The 14,967-nt window shown below is 52.4% G+C and overlaps 2 protein-coding genes across 2 annotated transcripts; one reads left to right on the top strand and one right to left on the bottom strand.

The window, feature by feature from the left end:
* The first annotated feature begins 7,517 nt into the window (after positions 1-7,517).
* On the top strand, positions 7,518-8,499 carry STEHIDRAFT_105350 (uncharacterized protein). Its single transcript, XM_007310364.1, has 6 exons — positions 7,518-7,568; positions 7,628-7,897; positions 7,984-8,034; positions 8,097-8,162; positions 8,231-8,296; positions 8,357-8,499. The coding sequence occupies exons 1-6, from the start codon at positions 7,557-7,559 to the stop codon at positions 8,402-8,404; spliced, it is 513 nt and encodes a 170-aa protein (XP_007310426.1). The 5' UTR covers positions 7,518-7,556; the 3' UTR covers positions 8,405-8,499.
* Positions 8,500-8,580: 81 nt separating this feature from the next.
* On the bottom strand, positions 8,581-14,845 carry STEHIDRAFT_172587 (Oligoxyloglucan reducing end-specific cellobiohydrolase; the record flags this gene model as incomplete). The annotated part of the gene is made up of 19 exons (XM_007310363.1): positions 8,581-9,087; positions 9,175-9,474; positions 9,539-9,648; positions 9,704-9,795; positions 9,864-10,305; positions 10,365-10,435; positions 10,491-10,770; positions 10,830-10,928; positions 10,991-11,581; positions 11,636-11,686; positions 11,740-11,774; positions 11,838-12,028; positions 12,104-12,213; positions 12,277-12,517; positions 12,607-12,973; positions 13,035-13,725; positions 13,781-13,981; positions 14,491-14,625; positions 14,696-14,845. 19 exons carry the CDS (start codon positions 14,843-14,845, stop codon positions 8,859-8,861), a joined length of 4,386 nt encoding a protein of 1,461 aa, XP_007310425.1. The 3' UTR covers positions 8,581-8,858.
* Positions 14,846-14,967: the final 122 nt, after the last annotated feature.

The following is a 14,967-nucleotide window of genomic DNA, read 5'->3' as shown; positions in this document are numbered from 1 at the left end:
CCAAGGCTGTACAACAAGAAGTGCGAAGGATGGGATTTGAGCGGATATAACGCCCAAATCGCGCCTCAACGGGCAATCGACGTCAAAGAAGCACCGATGCCGACTGCTATGACGGGTAAGAGGAGGGCGCGGAGCGAGGACGAGGGGAGGGACGAGAGCAAGGGACCGGAGAAGAAGAGGAGGAGGTCCAACACACCACGCGGGGTGACGGCTGAAGGGGACATGGCCGCTACGGCGGGCACCAACCAGAGCCTGAACCCTCAAGATGCACCATACGAAAGGTATAGCAGCTCAAACTGACGGCGATGGGCCGTCAGCTGAAGCTAGCTAACCAGTTTCACACGGCCACCGTGAAGGGTGACGTGCTCCGAGGGGGAGTACCGATCCTGGGGCCGGGTGAAGATTCCGGGGAGGGTGGGAAGAGGTAGAGAGCGCAGGAAAGGACGAGTAGAGCGAGCGGGGAGGGTGGGCGATAAGAAGGGGAGTTCGAAGTGTAAGGGTTGGGGGTGGTTGCGAGTAGGGGGATGGGTTTGGCGGTTTGCTTCACGTAGGAGGGGGACTCTGGACTATTTATTGTCTCGGAGTTCCACTCACCTTTTTATTTTTCTGGCTTCATTTTATCTTGTGTCTTCCTTCGTCCGCCGGGGCATGGAGAAGCAGGCCCCTGTCTAGACTGAACGCCATCATGTATTTCAGCCAACTTGAGGGTCGCGTACCCGTTAGGCCCTGCGCTGTCTCTTTTTCTTCAATGTATAGGCGAGATCGTCACTTTGTAATTTGATTATGTACCTCCTGTATTAGCCTGGCGTTCCGATGGTTAGCAACGAGTGTCTCATGTGGGGGTTGAACACACGCACCTCCCGTCTCGCTCCATGTCTTACCCTCTATGTTCGCGGTCTTCTGTTCTCTTGTGGGTCCATACCTACACAACTCGTACTCCATCCTGGGTGAAACAGCGTCGAGAACGGTGAACAAAACGCACCGCTCTCATTTATTGATCTTTTCTACCGTCTCCACTGGCACCTCGGACTCTTGTGTTGTTATCTATCCATCTGGCGGTATTTTTTCTCTGTCTTCAGCGACACGGAACCATAAACGGCCCTTCCGTCCGCTGTGTCTGTACCTGCACCATGCGTGAGTTGGCAACGGACGTCGTGCCCTCGAATCATCGATCCACGCACCATAAGACCGCATGTGCCAGCAATGGGCATCCGCCAGAACGTTTCTCGGGACACAGTCGGGCCTTCTACCAATTATTTCCTAGAGTAGAAATAATCTTCTTTTGGCCATAGAGACAAAGACCGAGACAAATTGCTGAGAGAGCAAAAACAAGCGACGCTTTTTCCGCGTCGGTCGGTACCCAACTGATAGAGTTCGTGTGAGTTCGTGTGGCGCCGCGGTTCAGATGTGGCCCACGTTCGGCACACAGTCTCCGTGAATCGGGGACTCTGTAACATTTTCGTAGGCCTGATTCATCCCTGAATCATTTTGTAATCATGGTAGGTGTACAAAATTCATGTTTATTCAAAGTAGTGAGTGATTTCAACCAGCAGCTTGTGGAAGAGCGATACAAAAATACAGACGACTCGGACTCGACCCGCGCGTTCTTCGAGTACAACCCAGCGACTTTGAGCATCTCACGATCTCTATATCCTCCTCTTCAAAACCATCATACCTCTCCCAGATCCCATCGTCTACAGCTTTGGCACCAGGCAAGAGAGCTGCTTAACTCGACAGATAACAAGGGGGCCATGGAGCGCCATGGTGAATCGGATTCGACGCATGATCAGAATAGATGGTGGTTATGATTGAAGAGGTTCTCTGGTGATCAGACTTCTGCAGAAAGGAGAAATATCCGTGGGAAAAGAGGAGGCGACATAGACTTCCTGTAACGCCATCCATGCCACGGACTCGGAAGGCATGAGAACAGGGAGCCAGTGGCCGATCCCAGGCTGCAGAATCGGACAGACGCGATAGGGACAGATCGACCTTATTTTCGTGGTAGAGATTAACGTGGTCTGCGCCGTTCAGATGGTAATAAAGTTTACTTGATGATGCTGGGGAAGTATGTTCAGCGACATTAATCACCACTGGAAATTCGCGGAGCACGAGGGTGAGAGTATGGAGCGGTGGAACGCTACGAGACTAAGAGAGGTTGACTCACAGAGGGTGGAAGTTCTAGTTCATGATAACAGTGTAAGTATCTCAAACAAGGAGTCTTTGGTATCCCTTAGCTCGAGAAGTTCTTCCAATTGCAAGCCTTCACGAGAGCCTGGCCAGTCATACGACCCACAACGCCCACCAGGGTCGGAATTATCGTCGTAGCTTTTATGTCGGGATGCTATAGCCTGCGAGCTGTTGAATATCAAGGAGCCCAGCTGAATGGACACGATGAGAGCGAATAGGCTGTAGAAGGAGCTGCTCTAAGGTAATGAGACGGCAAGCGGCCGAAACGTTCGAGGCAGGGTGGAGGGGTCCTTGTTCACGGTGTATCTAAGGCGAAAATCTTCAGTTTTTATATGTTTCTCGATGGGTGACGAAGTAAGGAGAGAAATAGCTCGTTCGCCCCGAGAAACCCCAGAGTTACGACCACATCCAACGACAAAGATGACGGGGTGTAGCTTACTCTAGGTCTCTTAGCTTGAACAATAATGTTGAGATATTGATGAGCATGATCTACGTAGGACAGGTTAAGATGGGAAGCCATTTTGTTCTGGCTCAATGGAGCTATATGGTCCTGTCGTAGCAATGCTCACGGTTTGTCCGGATCCCCTACTAGACATGGATTTGTGCTTGATAAATTACTGGAGACTGCTTCTGGGAATGGCTCGAAGCCTTGCTCACGACCGGTCGCCTTGGGGTACTTCGTCTAGACATGTCGACCTATCGCATCCTCCTTGCTACTGTCGAATGAAGGCGATTTATTAACCCTTGATGCTCGCTGCTTTCACTGCTGGAGTTGACTCTATAGGATACATAGCTGGCTCGCTGACTCGCAAGTAGAAGCTCGTATCTACCGTTGTTGTCGTTCCGACACTAGACTACAGTCTGAAGGCCCTACAGTTTGAACGGCATCAGGGTTCTGCAAGTGAAAAGACCTGTATCAAGTGGCATGAGCAGAGTGGCAAGAGAGAGAGAACTCGCCATTATCGTTACTCGAGTCCAAAGGGTCATTGGCTTCCCTTTTGGCCATGATGTCGTCCAGGAGTGTCAAAAACATCGCTATTTTCGTTCCTCAAAAAGAACGTTTTATTTTATTTAAGAGACGTCCGAGACTCACGAGTACGGAAAACAAAACTAGAGGCCATAAAAGGAGAGCAAAAGGACCGCGCGCTGGGCAAAATGGGAGACAATGTACGGGGTGAAGCCGGGAGCGGACGTCGAATGAGTCACGAGATCGTGTTGGCTGCATATCATGTCGCGCGACGCGCATCCTGTCCTTCTCCCTCAACAGCATCCTCTTGCAATCCACCACCACCAACCGCTTCGCAAAGCGATCACAACAAATCAGACAATCGAAAACATGAGCTTCCAAACTTCTTACCATTCGATGACCATCCGCGCCCAACGTCAGAGCGCTCACGAGCAAGGAGCCCTAAAGACACAAAGGGTGGCAAGTGACACCGTCGCCCCCATGGGCCATCGGTCGACATCAGCTCAATGTTCGTCCTCTTCTTCAGCATCGCTCTTTGCGCCGAGATCGTGTTGATCGCCCCACTGAATGATTCCAACCTTCAGATGTCCAGGTTAGCGCGACACGCGCGACGCGTTCGCAGCGCGGGGCAAGTCATCCTCAAGAGGTGAGCACAGACCATTGCCATTATATTCTCCTTCCATCTTTGTTTTGTCCATCGATCGTGACTTCTTCCATCCCTCTCAGTTTAATACGAACCTCAAGGAGAGCACCAAGTCATCGGGACTCTATAATGGCGATGGTGTGGCATCGACACCGGGTGTGGCCCAGGTTCGTCTGTCCGTCCTACAATGAAACATGGGTCAGAAACTGATGAACAGATACAGCAGGTCAACACGGCGGCAAACTCTTCATACGGAACACACCACCATCATCGTGCGTTCGCCCGTGCAGAAAGCACTACGGCTATTTTGGCGAAGACTTTTGCCACACAAGTCGGGGTACGCCTTTCTTTCTCTCTCGCTTCTCTGTTCTTCTACACTCCCTGGCTGACGACGTAATCATTTATCGCACAGGTATCTCTGTGCAGGAGAGAAAACACGAACGGTCTCTCCCCTAACCCAACCACCCTCGCAGCTCCGTTCGTCAATCCCATCTCCATGAACATGGGATTTGCACCTCGTATACCACAGACCATCCTACCCCACCAACAAATGACCGCGACGAACGCATATCACCTTCCTAGCGCCGTCCCAGAACACCACGAGATCGCAGCGAGCTCTCAACCCTCGCACTTAGTTCCTAGCCCGCCGGCTATTGCTCGCGACGATGATCTCGTCAATAGCCCCATCCCATGCCAGCTGGAAACCCCCACCACGACGTCGAGCGCCGACTTCCACGACGATATCGACTTAGACAGACTATGCAACTGGCTCGAGAACCCGGGCTGTGACATTGTCGTCACGCCCGAGTTGGCGGATGAGATAGACCGCGCACTCAGCGAGGGGTCCTCCGAGGAAACTGGCCACGTTGAGACGCAGGCCGTGGAGGCGCAAGATGGGATTAGGTACGTGGCTCTTAGCCAGCCTGCTACCGCACTCCACTCGCAGGTCGCGGCCAACAGCACGCCTCAACATACAGATGCCCCCGTGCCCGTCACCCCGCACCAGCCTGTCGTTCACGACGCCCCAGCCTCGACCGAGACGCGGGCACCGTCCCCTCATTTAACCCTCCGCGATGACGACTCTCGAGGTCACCCCATTCGACAGCGGGTCCCGGAGGCACCAAGGGAGGAACCTCATAGCCGCCCCGCGACAGACTCTCCACCCGCTTCATTAGAAGGCCTATCAGAGTTCTGGCAACAGAAACAGGCCCCTCACTTCAGTCTTCACACAGAGCAGGCGAAGAAAGAAGGGGGATTTATCGCACACTCGATGCCCGACCAGACGCCTATCGAGCTACCGCCCGAGACCAGTGTTCAGGGGGGAAAAAGAAGGACGTACAACAAAAAGTGCGACGGATGGGATTTGAGTGGTTACAACGCCCAAATCGCACCTCAACGGGCAATCGACGTCAAAAAAGAACCGTTGCAGTCTGCTATGACGGGTAAGAGGAGGGCGCGGAGCGAGGACGAGGGGAGGGACGAGAGCAAGGGACCGGAGAAGAAGAGGAGGAGGTCCAACACACCACGGGGGGTGACGGCTAAAGGGGACGTGGCCGCTACGGCGGATCACCAACCAGAGCCCGAATCCTTCAAGGTAATACCAAACGATAGGTATAGCAGCTCAGACTGACGGCAATGCGCCGTCAGCTGCAGCGAGCTAACCAGTTTCGCTCGGCCACCATGAAGGGTGACGTGCTCTGAGAGGGAGTACCGATCCTGGGGCTGAGTGAAAATTCTGGGGAGGGTGAGGAGGCATAGAGGATGCAGGAGAGAGGTCACTAGACTGAACGGAGTGTGAGGGATTCGAAAGGGAGGATTCGAAGGGGAGTTCGAAGTGAAGGGGTTGGGAGATAGTTCCGAGTAGGGGGGGGGGGCGGGTTTGGCGGTATATTTCACGTTAGAGGAAGGGAATTATGGACTATTTATTGTTTCGGAGCTCGACTCACCTGTTTCTTTTCCTGGCCTCATTTTATCCGGTGTCCTCCTTCGTCCGCCGGGGCATGGAGAAGCAGGCCCTTGTCTATACTGAATTTCGGCCAACTTGAGGGACGCGTACCCGTTGGGCCCGGCTCTGTTTTTCTTCACTGCATATGTGAGATCGTCACTTTGTGATTTGATTCTGTACCTCCTGTATTATTCTGACGTTCTGATGGTAAGCAACGAGTGTCTGAAGCGGGGGTTGAACACACGCACCTGCCAACTCGCTCCATGTCTTATCACCTCCATCCATTCTCGCGTTCTCCCATTCTCATTGTAGGTCCATACGTACACAACTCGTACTCCATCCTGGGTGAAACGGCGTCGAGAGCGGTAAAGTAAACGCACCGATCTGATTTCTTCATCTTTTCTACCGTATCCACTGGCACTTCGGACTCTTGTTCTCTTATCCATCCATCTGTCGGTATTTCTCTGTGTATTCAGGAACACGGGGCAACAAACGGCCCTTCCGTTCGGTGTTCACTGTGTCTGTACCTGTACCATGCGTGATCCTTGCGTGAGTTGGCAACGGACGTCGTGCCTCCGTACCATCGATCCACGCACCATAAGACCGCATGCCAACGTCTGGGTCGTTTCTCGGAAAAGAGTTGGACCTCCTAGCAATTATTTCCTAGAGTAGTAATGATCTTCCTTTGGGTATAGAGACAAAGACGAGACGATTTGTTGTGAGAGGAGGAACAAGCTCTGGACTCGACGCTTTTTCCGCGTCGGTACGCAAGTACTTAATAACTTAGAGTTCGTGTGGCGCCGCGATTCGGATGTGGCCCAAGTTCAACGTACAGTCTCCGTGAATCGGGAACTTTGTAACATATTCGGAGGCAGTCTTCGGTCCAAAAGCGTTTGTGCTGACAGTAGGCGCACAATTCTCGCGTGTATTCGGAAGAGTGAGAGATTACAACCGCTAGTTTGTGTAAGGGCGATACAAAATGTAGACAACTCAAACCCGCGTGTTCTTCGAGTCCGACCCAGCGACTTTGAGCCTCTGACAATCTCTATTCTCCCGTTCGGAGCCATTCCATTTCTCTCAGGTTCCATTATCCTCCGCACACCAGAAGCGCATCGGCGTGATCTTCGAGCACGTACACTCCGAGAAACACTAGAAGCACGACGAGATTGGAACGGTACGAAGAGTCATGTAGCAAACTGCAAGTCGCTTAGCTCGAACAAATCGAGCGAGACTTCCTGCACGAGATCCTGGTCAAACACGTAGCACAACGCTGCCGGTAAGAATCAGAAGTCGCATTCCTCATTTCACCGTCGTATTTCTTGAAGTCAGACAATACTTGATATGTTCGAGTACGTTTTGTAAATTGTTGGTCCACAAACACAGCACATAGATAGAAGGTACAGAACAGACAATCGAGCTAAAAGACGAGGATGGAAAGCTGCAAGTAGCGATAGGCTTTGTTCGTCGGAAGCAGTCCATCGAGTTCATCCTGAGCTAAGACGGCAAGAAAGCAATAGCAGTGTATAAGAGCACCCAAGACGATGTGGATTCATGATCGTTATTTCAGCGGTGGGCTTATCAGGCGTGGGGACCGACAGTGCTGAACGGTGATCATTGGGATGATGATGGAGGCTTGGAGAGTCGAATATACTCGCCCGACTTGTGGCGTCCCATGCGCGGAATTTGCCGGGCTGGCTCAACGGTTCGCGTCGCGTCGAGCGCTCTTGTTTCTCGCCACATTCATTCGGAAAACTCAGTTACCCTCCCGAACCTGTACGAAATCCCACGAATATACTGGTCTAAAACTCACCGTCATGTTCTTCATCGTAATTATGTTCCTGTCTGCTCTATCCTGTCCAACACAACTGACCAGCACTCCCTCCAGAAAGAACTCACGCACACCATCCTCCTCCACCCCTCCTACTTCGGCCCCCGCATGCTCCAATTCCTTGAATCAAAACTCTACTCAGACGTAGAAGGAACATGTTCAGGTCAATTTGGTTACATTATCGCCGTCGTGTCGATATTGGATATCGGGAAGGGAATGGTGCTCGGAGGGAGTGGGCAGGCTGAGTTCGTGACAAGGTACCGGGCGATCGTGTTCAAGCCGTTCAAGGGGGAGGTCGTGGATGGAGTGGTCAATAACGTGAACAAGGTGCGCGGCTTGTGTTTTTGTTGTTGTTATAGGTGGTGAGGATGGTGGATTGACCGAGGGTCGGTGGTGGTGCTCGTGATTTGAAGATGGGTTTCTTCGCGGACGTTGGACCTTTGACCGTCTTCGTTTCACATCAAGTAAGCTTTGCACCCTTTCATAGAAAGCCTATATCCTCACACATCGAACCTTCGCTCTCCAGCTCATCCACCCCGACATGAAATTCGACCCAACATCAAATCCACCATCATTCGCCTCCGAGGAACAGGTCAGCCCTCCTCTTTCTTCCTCCGCCCAACACGCCCTTTTAACGCCACATCCCTCCGTATCACGTAGATCATCGAGAAAAACACAAAAGTGCGCCTAAAAATCGTCGGCACCCGTGTTGACGCCACCGAAATCGTGAGTCTTCCCTTCGCGTAGCGCCACAGAGCAGAACATGACTGAACCGCGGCTACACAGTTCGCTATCGGGACCATCAAGGAGGATCATCTAGGTGTCATTGAATGAATGATCTTATGTTTCCGTTTCCTCTCTTTCTTCCCTCGCTTTGTTGTCGCTGTTTATTTTACCTGTGTTATTATGAATTCTGTTGTCGCGGAAGCACTGCCCTCAGAGTCGCAGTGACTTACCATCCACATTGACTCGGCGATCTTGACCGATACAGCTCAAGAAGGTAACGGAAGGATTTCAGAGGATAGTCATACTGGAGACAATACATAGGGAAGAAAGAAACTCCAAAAGCAAACGAACTGTAACTGATGTATGTAAACGTACTCGAAACCGGAATCAGGATCTGAATCACAGGGAACTACACTTGCCCAACCAACGAACCAACATGAGTCGGAATTCAATACTCAATACTTAGTACTCAACCATCCTCCCGCCCATTGCCTCACTCCCAACGATCTGCCTGCCACTTCCCGACAAAAACGACAACGAACCACAAATTGAGAAACGCCCCTCACTCCTCGTCCTCGAACCTCAATATTTGCGCGTCCTCATCCACCGGGATATTCCTATACCCCCTCCTCGACCTCATACTCGTCGCGAGCCCCTCCGCCGTCGACGAAATCCTCTCCCACGCGATGCCCGCCAGACCGACCATGAACCACGGCACGGACGCGAGCGTCGACATGAACCCGGAATCGGACCTGAACGCAGGTCTCGTATCTCCCGGGAGACGGATCATTCTATTATTGCACCAATACGCACGAGTGTCAGTGTCGATACAATACCCAACCAAAGCGCAGCGAAGAAGGAGAAGAAGGAAAACGCACCCTCTAGCAAGTCCGCTCTTCCTGTAATACCACCACGCCACACTCGCCGTGAATATGAACGGCAACACGAGCACGAAGAACCAGAACGCCGCCCCGTGCGCTCTGATCCCAGGACAGACGTGTCTCGAGCCCTGATGAAGCGCTAGGCCGTCCTCGCATGTCGAGTATGGGATCTTGCGGTACGCGGTGCGGTCGTACCAGTAGTCTTCGCCGTTGCGGCATGAATCGTCGGGTGGAAGGGGTTGTGTACCGGAGGCGAGGACACATTGCCCGTCGGAGTTACGGGCGTAATTGAATTCGCTGTATAAACGGGAGACAATAAGTATGCAGAGAAGATAGCTGAGAGGTGTAGACAATAACGTACCACTCAAAGTCGCTTGCGGTACAAGCACAGTTCTTGACGACCTTGTCTGCGGCCTTTTCTTGACTGCCGACCACACAGTTCCGATCTCGTACACGCCTATGATACAAAGTCTGCAGGCCATATGAGATCAAACCTTTTCTGGAAGGATCTGCAAAAACAACGAACCTGACGACCGAACAAACACCTCTCATTACGCTCTTCGCTCGGACTCCACAGCTCGAAATCGTCATGGCCAGGATCCTGAACGTCCAATACACCTGCATCGAAGAAAATCAGCCGCGACGCCAAATATTGCCGTAGGAAGAACATGTCCACGGAGACTCACACTGCTTTGTCGTCAACGACGTGAAATCCAAGTGAACCGCGACAGTCCCCCTCGAACTCTGCCCCATCAAAATGAACCTCCTACTTGTATCGCTCGGGACCGTCACGATCGACGTCACCCTAAGCTTTTCGTCCGTAAACGTATACTCCCTCCAATTGAGGCCCTCGTCCGTCGTGAATAGTACATGGTCCGTCGGCTCTTCGTCGTTCGCCATGATCAGTATAGATCCGGAATCGCCAAACTCCCAAAGGTGCGCGTCTTTGTGTACCTCTTCCCATGTGAAGCCGGCGTCCCGAGAGAGGAATGTGTCGCTGTCGGTGTAGCCTACGAGATCTTCGCCGACGTTGCCGACGGCCATGATGAGTCCCACGACGGAGGGACTGCTGAAGGTGGCTCGGGGGTCAGTACGCTCGGTGTAGCCGTGGACGTGAAGGGCACAGTTCTGTGGTTGAGGATAGTCAGAATCTGCTTGGACAAGAATACGAGCAAACGGGAACGTACCGCGGTGCTGCAGCTGTACCTGCTGCCCATCGAATCTACTTTCGGAGGAATAAGAGCCTTCCAAGAGCCACCTATTTACCACATCAAAATTTGGCTCCTTATGCATGGATTGACTGGGAAGCTCACCATCGTTGTGCGTGATCCTCGTCTGCAGCTTTTTCGCGCCCGTAACCGCTGCATCCCCCGGATTACCAACGACGTTAATTAGTGCAATCCCATCCAGCCCAATCATCTTCTCAAAGTCGACATAGCCACGTTCATCGCGATTGACGTTCTCGATGGAGAGACCGTAGTACGTTCCGTTCCAGTTGGATTTGAGAATGTTGCCCCAGTATGGACTTGGCGGTTCGGATGTCGTCATGTGGAGGAAAACAGAGTCGGTACTGGATTCGAGGATGGTGTATGCCTGGTTAAAAACGACAACATCAGCTTCTGTAGTACGGCAAGGGGATGGCATGGAATTACATGTTGCTCAGGCCGCATGTTTGGCGGGAACATGCCCGCAGCAAACGTCCTTCCATCCAACGAGACCTGAAGATCCAGAGACCTAGCTTGTGGCAAGTACTATACACATTTCGTGTATATTGTCAGCCTTCACTCCAATCAAGATTCAAAAAAGCACTCACCTCGGCCACGATCAAATACTCTGAAAACTTCGCAAACCCAACGACCTGATCAAACAACTTCGTCTTCTTCCCAAAGAACTGTGTCCCGCTGATCAACTCCAGCGGATTATTCGTCCCAAAGAACCTCTGCGAGCCCTGCTTATCCCTATACGACTCGCAAATGATCTGTGACGGATCGACCAACAACTCCGAGTCCCTCGCCCACGCACAATTCCTTACATACTTCTCCACGAGATCCCAACGCCGCCCATTATCCCGAGTATAGTAGGCTTCGGCATGACAGTCGTCACCAAAAGAGGCGCAGTCGACGTTGCCGGTCCAGATGAGGTAGTCGGAGTTGACGGGGTTGAAGTGGAGGACCTGGAGGCCGAACGAGTTGGGTGGGTAGGGAGCTTCGAGTTCGTTCCAGGAGCGTCCGCCGTCGGTCGTGTAATGGTATCTCTTCGTGTCGGTGATGAGGTAGGCGCGGTCTGGGGTGAAGGAGTGGTGATAGAATGCCAGGAAGTTTGTGCCAGGGAGAAGCTGGTTCCAGGTGTAGCCTTCGTTGCTGGACTGCCACATTGACTTGTCATCCAGGCGAACGAGGATGGTCTATATGACGGATTAGTGTGCGCTGCACTGCGAGAAAGAACGCAGGATACTGACGGTAGAGTCCTTGAAATAGGCATGCTGTACGACTTTGGCGGGGAACTCGAACTGACAATATATTGTTAGAGGAACTAACATGGGCCACCGCAGGAGTAACTCACTGTCTGATGAATAACGTCTCCCTCTTGCGGCTGAGCTATAACCAGTCAAACATCGTCAGTAAGCCCCGACCACTGTGTCAAATGGAACAACTGCTAACCTTGAGAGCACGGCTTCTCCACCTTCTCATCCTTCTTGATACCCCTATCCCTGTCGCACGTATTGCCGGGAATAATCCGATACCCAGACGAGCCTTGATAATTTCCGCGTGGGTCGGCACAGATCCCAGCTGGGATGGGTTCGGGTCCAACAGGCACGCACTGGCCTTCGTGACGAACGAAGTTATAGTCACTACATTCACGGGCAGGCAGTATCAGAATCTGAACCGCCAATAGTCGTGATAGACAGTCCTCAAAGGTGACGTACCACTCGTAGTCTTCGTCTTCGCAAGGGCAGTTTTCTTCGTGTTCGATCGGATCCTCAAACTTATTCCCAACATAACAGTTCGCGTCGGGCTTTCGGCGCCTGTACCATTGCTACCATCGCACCCAACGTCAACTTCGATATAAGCGCATCCAACCAAGGCGAAAACAACCTACCTTATGTCCCATCAAACACTCCTTACCCTTCGCAGTCCTCGCAAACCAAGGCTCGAAATCATCATCGCCACACTGCCTCGGCCGCATCGGCGCAAAATCGAGGAAAATCGTCACGTAACGTCCGTCTGACTTGGCATCCTGACGACTCAGTTGACCAATGAGCAGGAACTTCTGCGAGGTGGAGTCTTGAACCGTGCTCAGCGCACGAGCTTGGACTTTTATTCCGATATCAAGTGATTGCCTGCATCGATCGTTGAAGACGAAAATGAGTATATGCATGAGAGGTATACCGGGAGATAAGAGGGGGAAGGAGGGGTAGATGGAACGCACCATGTCCTGCCAAGATCGGTCGAATACCGTACGGTGTCGGTGAACTCCTCGTCGTTGATGACCACCAAAATACTCCCTTGGTCGCCAAACTCATACTTGTGAGCGTCCATACGGATCATTTTCCACGAAACGCCAGCATCTGTGCTGAGGAACGTATCGCACTCCTCGTACGGTAGGAGATATTTGCCAACTGAGCCGACGCCCATGACGAACCCAGGAGCAGGAGACGAAAAGACGCGGCCGAAGTTATGCGGGAGCGTAACGGAGTGGAGATGGAGGGCGCATTCTTCTGTGTCGGCGGGATTGCAGCCGATACGGCGTCCTTCGCTGTCTTCAGAAGGGGCGCGGATCGGTGCCCAGGAGCTTCCTGTACGGGTATAAACATGAGCAAAGTTTCTCAAATGGTAGGTTAGATTGAAGTAACGCACCGTCGTCAAACGTCATGACCGTCTTCAACTGCTTCTCCGCCCCCCTCCCCTCCACATCCTGCGCATTTCCTACCACATTCGCGATACCCACTCCTTCTACCCCATACAAATTCTCATAATCCACGAAACCCATCTCATTCCTATTCGTATCCTTCAAACTTTCCACGAAAAAGGTCCCATTCGAATTACTAACAAACAGCGTCCCCACCGCACTCGCATCCTGTAACAACACATCCACCGCCAACGAATGCGTCGTCGACTCCACGATCGTGTACCCATTCTCTCTTAGCCTCGCGCTCGAAGACTGCGGGAACTGCGCCTTCGCCCACGTCTTCGTGTCCACCGAGACGTACAGCAGCATGTCGCTTCCGGCACCAGGTGAGAGGTCCTTCAGCGCCACGACGGCGAATTTCGAGACGATGGCGAGCGCGAGGACGCCGCGTGCGTTTTTGCCGATGCCGAGGTCCTCGATCGTGATGTCGTTACGGAAGAAGTCGGTGCTGGAGAAGAGGCGGCTGGAAGAGAGGGAGTGTGAGCCAGAGGTGGACCAGGTCTCGAAGCCGACGCAGTAGATTAGGTCTGGGTGCGCGTCGTGCTTGAAGTCCTTGCTGCTGTGGGCGAACTGACACCGTGAGGTTTCGGAGAGGAGCATCTCTGCCCTGTCGCTGAACGCTTCTTTCGTATAATATGTCTGCGCTCCCACCATCAGCATAAGTTCAATGAGGGTAAGAAAGGTAGTGACTGACCTCGTCGTGGCAGACTTCTCCCCATCCTTGTCGTACACAACTTACACCCTGATAGAGGATGTATCCATTCTTGGCGGGATCTGAGTGGAAAGATAGAGGCCGTGACATGAAGGCTGGAGGTACGGGCACTTCTAAAGTGCGCCATGTTTTTCCTCGGTCATCCGTTCGGTAGTGCGTTTTCCCTCTCGTCAAAGCAAAGCCCTAGATACCACAAAAAAGGTTAGTCTTACAAGAATAGGATGTGACATCGTTGTCGCCCATGAGCATTTGGGCCACAGCACAAAGATGAGCATGCAGCATGGACAGAACGTCATCGGCGCAGTAGTGAGCTATATGATGCACTCTCGTGATAGTATCGACCTAGCTATAGCAGAAATGCTGCGCAGAGCTGGGCAAGGCCACGCAGACATGCAAAGGGCATCACATATGACTCCTAACGCCACCAACACCAACGATGGGATGTGCGCAAGCCCAAACAGCCAAAAGCATTCCGTCCGGGGACTAGGACGGCGCGTAACAACCTCCATCCACGTCTTGATGAATGGGTCGTAAGAGCTGTATACGACATCATGTTGGTGATAAGGTCGTGAAGGCACAGCTCAGCAGCGTCAAGCAAGCCCATCCGCCCTTGACCCGCCCAGCATCCTCGCCCAATACGCAGTCATACCCTGCTCCAAACATTCTGTCACACTAAGGAATGAAGGACTCACCATTCTGTTATTGAACGGATGCTCAAAGAACATCGTCACCGCCCCCTCCGGGATGTCTGCCGTCCTCTCCCAGGACTTGCCCTCATTATCCGATATCCACAAGTTCCCTTCAATAATATCATGGTACGCAACGACCTATCCAGCAGATCGGCGTACCCCAGACGCGTCAATCATCGAACACGGAAGCATAAGTGGGCACACGCACCGTTGTATCATCGAAAAAGTAGAGTTTCGCCGGCAGATTCTTGAACGTGTTGATGGAGACGTCGACGCTCTGAGCCCTTGTTTGTAGCAGAAGAAGAGCTAGAGACGTGATCCATAAGGAAAGAGCCCTGAATGTAAGGCCAAAGGCCATGCTGAAAGCTTGAACACGTCAACCTCAGGCAAAGCGCCGGTCGCGTCCTAGCCCAAAGAGATTTCTACGTCAAAGTCTGACCGGATGAGATGCAAAGTTCAGGACGTCTGGAGGTCCTAGGA

This window comes from Stereum hirsutum (assembly GCF_000264905.1).
Source record: "Stereum hirsutum FP-91666 SS1 unplaced genomic scaffold STEHIscaffold_20, whole genome shotgun sequence".
In the NCBI taxonomy this organism is placed as follows: domain Eukaryota; kingdom Fungi; phylum Basidiomycota; class Agaricomycetes; order Russulales; family Stereaceae; genus Stereum; species Stereum hirsutum.
Note: the sequence above shows the minus strand (reverse complement) of the source record. Positions and strands in the feature narration are given on the sequence as shown.

What these genes read in the sequence shown, in the direction of transcription:
- STEHIDRAFT_105350 (XM_007310364.1), top strand. An exon ending in TGGTCAATAACGTGAACAAG is followed by an intron (nt 7,898 to 7,983) that starts GTGCGCGGCTTG and finishes CGTGATTTGAAG; the next exon opens with ATGGGTTTCTTCGCGGACGT. An exon ending in CCGTCTTCGTTTCACATCAA is followed by an intron (nt 8,035 to 8,096) that starts GTAAGCTTTGCA and finishes TTCGCTCTCCAG; the next exon opens with CTCATCCACCCCGACATGAA.